The 6,436-nt window shown below is 33.8% G+C and overlaps 1 protein-coding gene across 1 annotated transcript; it reads right to left on the reverse strand.

Moving 5' to 3' along the window:
- Positions 1-1,791: 1,791 nt before the first annotated feature.
- On the reverse strand, positions 1,792-5,853 carry LOC106756454 (probable serine/threonine-protein kinase PBL5). The gene is made up of 5 exons (XM_014638892.2): positions 5,564-5,853; positions 4,694-4,947; positions 4,225-4,414; positions 3,734-4,125; positions 1,792-2,377 (listed from the first exon to the last, which is right to left on the reverse strand). The coding sequence occupies exons 1-5, from the start codon at positions 5,661-5,663 to the stop codon at positions 2,063-2,065; spliced, it is 1,251 nt and encodes a 416-aa protein (XP_014494378.1). The 5' UTR covers positions 5,664-5,853; the 3' UTR covers positions 1,792-2,062.
- Positions 5,854-6,436: the final 583 nt, after the last annotated feature.

Consider the following 6,436-nt stretch of genomic DNA (forward strand, 5'->3'; position numbering starts at 1 on the left):
AGCTTTAATAAAGCTTAAATGTCTAAAAAGAACTAGCCTAGTCATAGAATGGATGTGACATCATTAATATAAAGTCACCATCGTAAACAAATATATCTCTTACTAGACATGATACAATACTATACTATCATGCGTCTAGTTAAGCTGAAACATAATTGGCATAAGTTAGATAGAAACACATACTGTTTAGGCAAGGTGCAAGGTGTGTTGTTTGTCCTGTGATTCTTATTATATATACTTCTCGTCTTCTCAACACATACATACCATTAATTCTCTTTTCAACGTGTGGTGAAATATGTATGATAAAGAAAACATTCCTTCAACACCTGGCACTTCTGCTGCCACCTCAAGCACTCCTGTTGCATTTTGTTACCAATAAGGAGCATTGGTAAATCCTGAAGAATTGTTTTGATGATGCTGCAAGAAGTGGTATTTGAAGAGAAAGTAAGTTCTTTTTTAGAAATTTGTTGATTTTTTTCAATATATATATAAAAGTATTTTTGAATTAAAAAAACTCTACTAAAAAAATTACTCTAAGACACTGCGTGGACAAACTATTTTTTACTTATGTCATTTAAAGTAATTATAAAAGTCATCATTAAAAGTTAATGGTGAAGAAAAATGTATTAATATTAAGTAAAAAAAATATGGCAAGATAATTTTTCGCTAACCTCGATTAAATGGCATTATTTAATTATTAAATACTATTTAACATTAAAATAAGCATTTTTATACTGAAGTAATTGTAATAAATTATCTAGACAGTAAACATAAATTACCTTACTTAAATAAAATATATTTTTTTAAAAACAATTCAAATTTAAATTCTAGAACATTTTAATCCCCTCAAAGTTACGAAAATTTCCCTGGTTAAAGAAACCAGGAAGCTTACCCTCAACTCTCTCAGTGTAAATGCTATTAATTTTCATATCATAAAAAGCTATTAAATAAATGGTAAAGTAAGTTACATATTCTAAAGTCATGTTTATTTTTAGAAAGACCATGAAAATAACGTTTTGATTAAAATTGGACATTAAATTTTAATATTCTAGATCAAAGTTCGAATAATTAAAAATTATAACTATCTTAATTGCATGGTTTTAGATTTATAAAACTTCCCCTATTCATATGTATCTTATTATTTTTTAAATATAATAAACTTTCTTAATTATTTTATAAAATAGTTGAACAGTCCCTTTTACTCATTTCTCTCCCCCTCTATCCCAACAAATACATGTATAAACCATTTAAAAATTATTGCCAAAAATTATAATATAACAGGAAAATATTATAAATGTATCAAGAAACAATTTATTCTCTCTGTTGTAAAACTTTAAACAAAAATTAGTATTTCCGTATATCATTTTTTAATTTCAAAATACATTTTTTTCCAATTATAACCTTTTAATATAAAAAGAAAAAAAAGTGATGAAATAACAAAGAAAAAATAACATAGAAATAAGAAAACGAAAAGAAGTGTAACAAATTAAGCCTAGCTTTCAAACAAAATCAAAATCCAAGAGTAAACAAAACAATGGTTGTTTGTTTTTTCATGTTGTTTTACGTTAGAAGTCAAAATTAGTCGAGTAAAAATCAAGATATTTTCATCTTCATTTTCTGTTATATCCAACTTCACCTTAACTTTCAAATCAAAGTTCCATAACCCTTTCAATCATTGCAAGCCCCATAACATCACCAAGCACAAAACAAAAAAGGAACTGATGTGGTTCACTCGTGAAAAACATTCTGTGCAAACATTAAGGATGAACTCCCAAATGTTGGACAAAGAACTTGACATCATAGATCAAGTCATTTTGTTATATAATCGGAGGCTAAGTTCTATTCAAATGGGCAAGAAGAAAAACAATGAAATATTCTTTTCCTACAGAAAGGCATCATAAGTACATTAGAAGCAGCTGCTGGCATGTACAGTGAGAAAATTCCTTTGTGAGAGAGACATACATTTGATGAGGCATCTGCTATCTCCCCATGAAACAAAATTTGGCAACTATGAAGGACAATGCATATGAACAGACAAAAAAAAAGAATCTACTTTCCTAGTTTATGATCTGTCTGTCACATGCTCGGTGCTTAAAATAAGTCTACGTTGATCATCATCATCCCTTTGCATTACCTGAGAAGGTGGACTTCTTCTAGAGCTTTGTGCTGGATGATGTTGAGGATCATACTTCTGAGAAGCTAAGTAATTTAGAGCTGTAACAACATCAACTATGACAGGTCGCATATTAGGCTGCTCCTGAACACACATTGCAGCAATGGCAAGAGCTTGGTATAACCCTCTCACCGGATATCGACCTTCAAGTAAAGGATCAACCATCTGGGGAAACTTTTTCCTATCTCTGAACAAGGGTCTTGCCTGAAAAGAACATGCCATGTTATTAATATTATGAATTTTGCCAATTCAGGTCATTTATCAAGTAAACAAGACACTTATTCTCAATTTTAATATACTCAACAAAAATGTGATCTGTTCACCTTAAAGGAAAGATTCAGAGCTTTATGATTATGTTTCAGAGATTGACGAGATTAACTGAGATTTTTTTGTACAAGGCAATAACTATTCTGAATAAGGACATTAATGAAGAACAAAAATGGAAAATGTAATGGTAACTATGCACTACCAAAAGTGAGCTTTCTGGTTACTAATAGTTCCAGTCAAGTAAGAGCACAGAAATAAGCGACAACAATTCATTGTTTACAAAATTTGGCAGTACATTATCGTTGTAAAGACTGAAAATCAATAAATACAGTGGTTTAAAATAAGAAAACCATAACTGCTAGGATATGGAAACCACCAAATATGTTGAAAGTGAAACAAATTCCCTGTATCACAGATATGACTAACATGTCATTACAGTTAGTATGATAAAATCATTTGATTAAGCATCTCACACATTGAAACTTCCGATTCCTTAAATGAAAATTTAACTAGACTCGATAAAACCAAGAAGATAAAATAATGGAGGGATTGTTACCAAGATAAAACCAAAGTAAAGTTACACTCAAAAAAGAGCACGCCAGTACAGAGACAAAAGAATAAAGGTAGGGCTTTTGGGGCCTCACTCGTTGCTTGCTACCAGATTGACTTGCAGCTCATACTAGCTGCCCAGATATTGTTGAACAGAGAAAGGCAGAAAGAGATGATTGTAACAGAAGTTGAGGCCACAGAACACAGGACAAAACACAAAAGAAAAGGGATTCTTCAACACAGACAATGGCATCAAGAGAGAGACTGAATATAGTCAACAAAGAACACAATCACAAGTAGGGTGTCTGAAAACGGTTTTGTGAATTTAGGCTCTAATACTGCCCTATTGTGTTAAGTTCAGTTGTGCCTTGGAACAACCCAAACGATTATCGTTTGGGTCAGTTTTTTCAGCAACAAATAGAATCACCAACTCACCCATGCAATTGCGAGTCGAGACAATCTTGCTGGAGTATATACAAGCCCACCAAGAAATGAGTTGGAATGTGAGTTGAACATAGTGATGGCCACAAACTCATGAACTTGTCCACGTCTACAAGTGAACTCATGAATTTAACAACCATGAAAGTGCAACAGAAATATTAAAGTAATAAAAAACAAACTCATCAAGGCTTAAAAGTAGCACCACCTGTGCTATAACTAATTACACTGGTTTACAAAAGTAAATCAACAAACAATCATGGATTCCTCATTCAAGAATACAATAGGTAAAAAGTAGTGACATACCCATGCAACTAGATTTTGTTCTTTGGCAGGTTTCATATGATCAATAGCCTTTCGCCCTGTGATAAGCTCCAAGAGAACAACCCCAAAGCTATAAATATCTGACTTGAATGTCAACTGACCCGTCATTGCATAATCTGGGGCACAATACCCATATGTGCCCATAACCCTTGTTGAAACATGGGTCTTATCACCACTTGGACCTACTTTTGCCAGGCCAAAATCTGACAACTTAGGATGATATCCCTCTCCTAACAAAATGTTAGAGCATTTCAAGTCGCGATATATCACAGGAGGCTTCATTTTATCATGCAGATACTCCAAACCCCTAGCTGCCCCAGCTGCTATTTTCATTCTTGTGTTCCAATCTAGTGGTTTGCTACCAGGTCGAAGATCTACGATAATAAGGCGCAAAACAAATGAGAAGACCTAGCTGTAAGGAATGATGCTGAAAATATATGGAAAAATTGAGATGATAGAATGATAACACATACCAAGCAAGTGGTTCTCCAAAGACCCCAATGGCATGAATTCATAAACTAATAGCCTCTGCTCTCCCTCAGCACAAAATCCAATCAACTTCACAAGATTAGGGTGGTCTGCCAAACTCAATGTCAACACTTCAACCGCGAATTCTCGAATCCCTTGAAGTCCATTAGGGTCAAGTTGCTTTATAGCTACAACCTACACAACCACTATCAAATCTTATTTTCACCACAAATCAAAAGTAACAATTAACATTCAAACTAACTTGACGCCATACACTCATCAGTAGTGCATAAATGCACAATACATTGACCAGAGCGGGGTCAGGTTCAGCGTATCAGTAAGTTCAATTGTGGTTTTTAACAATCCTTACGAAACCCCATACAATCCATTAACACATAAATGCACAATACATCACAACCATTGCAGGATCACATCCAATGCATTGAAAGAGTTTTCTTCTTTTTTTCAACAAACCTGGTTTATTCTCTCCAAGTGTCCCTTGTAAACCTTGCCAAAGCCTCCTTCACCCAAAAAGCAATCTGCCGTAAAATTTCCCGTCGCAGCTTCGAGTTCATTAAAACTGAATGACTGCGCTCGATTGCCATTATCTCTTTCATCCTGAGAACCCTCTTCTTTCAAATTTAAACTCTTCACGTCCAGAGCAAGCTGATCACCTTTAGAACCATCTTCCTTTTTCCCATTCACTTTGAAATCAACTTTGACGCTTTCTACAGTGTACAAAAAATGCAGATAAGGTAAAGCGGAGCGATAACAAAGAAAATCACACCCAAGAAAAATATTTTAATCCGGGGAGATACTACATACAGAACCAAAACAGCTGTGCAAAATGACAAACACAATTTTGATGGTGGATCTAGTAATTCCCATCTCGCAGCCAAACAAAACAAAAAAAAATGATCACGGTTAATTTTAATTTTAAGCCATCCAAAATAAAGCTATTCAAAGACTTAGAGCATAAAAAATGGCCAGAAAAGACGTCACAAGCCAAATACCAAAATTAACTACAATATTGAAACCAAACAAACTAATCAAAATTCCTTTTTTGTTTCCTTTTGCATATGCCCGAACGATAATTCCTGAAAAGAAATGAAAAGAAAAACTCTTCCAAAACGTAAACAGAAGTACCCGATGACCCCACCCCCAAAAAAATACGAACTTTGATCAGCTTATGACACACCCACCACAGAATCTTCACATTAAAACGAAAACCACTGAAAAAACACAGCAATCGGCACGATCAGACAAAATGGGTCACAAAAAGAAGGAGTGTGCTCATATGAAATAGTGAAATGCATCATTAAAGTAAAAAGAATAAAAATTTACCTGCGGCAGTGAAGTTGGAGGGTTTCTGGTCGAAATTCTGGCCATACTCTTCAGTGTCCGAATTGGTGCATGATTTCCCTGCGCAACAAAAGCAACCCATGTTCTTTCTCTGCCCAAGCTCCACCAAGAAAACAGAGACCCCCCCTCAAGAAGAAGAAACACAATTTTTTTTTAAAAAAACTGAGAATAAAAGAGTGACACAAACTCTGTGTGTTTTAGAGAGAGAGAGAGAGAGAGAGAGAGAGAAGAGAGAGAAGAGAGAGAGTCCTTTCTGATGTTTTTGGGTATTGTGAGTGCTTTAATATATTCTTGGTCAATATGAGGTGGAAATTAATTGTGAACAAATGTTCCATAGTCACCAACAAGCCACAATGAGGACAAAGGAAGCCAGGGGTGTTTCAGTCATTTCACACGCACGGGGAAGAGAATGTTATCACCTGAGGCCAATTTGTCCCCGATCAGGGGCTCTTTCGGTATTTCCCCCTCTTCCATTTTTTTGGATTTGGAGTAAGATTTTGATGAGATTTATCTGAGAACATTGATTTGAAGCACTAAGAGTTGACTGAAAATATTATTTTAATTAACTAATAAAATAAGATAACATTTAATATTTTATCCATCACACAAAATATATTTATTTTCATACAACAAAAAAAGTAACTATAAACCTAAAAGGAACACCAACTCATTAATTTGTTTTAGAAAACACACCTGTGTGAAAAAACAATATATTTAAATTGTTAAAATTAATATAAATTATTAAACAAATAAAAACATTTAATGCAATTAAATATTTATACTTTTGCTTGTTTTACACATTGAATTCCGAATTTTAACCACGTTGTATTCTTTAACCAAAGAGTCACTACTTAT

Source organism: Vigna radiata, chromosome 2 (assembly GCF_000741045.1).
Source record: "Vigna radiata var. radiata cultivar VC1973A chromosome 2, Vradiata_ver6, whole genome shotgun sequence".
Taxonomy (NCBI): domain Eukaryota; kingdom Viridiplantae; phylum Streptophyta; class Magnoliopsida; order Fabales; family Fabaceae; genus Vigna; species Vigna radiata.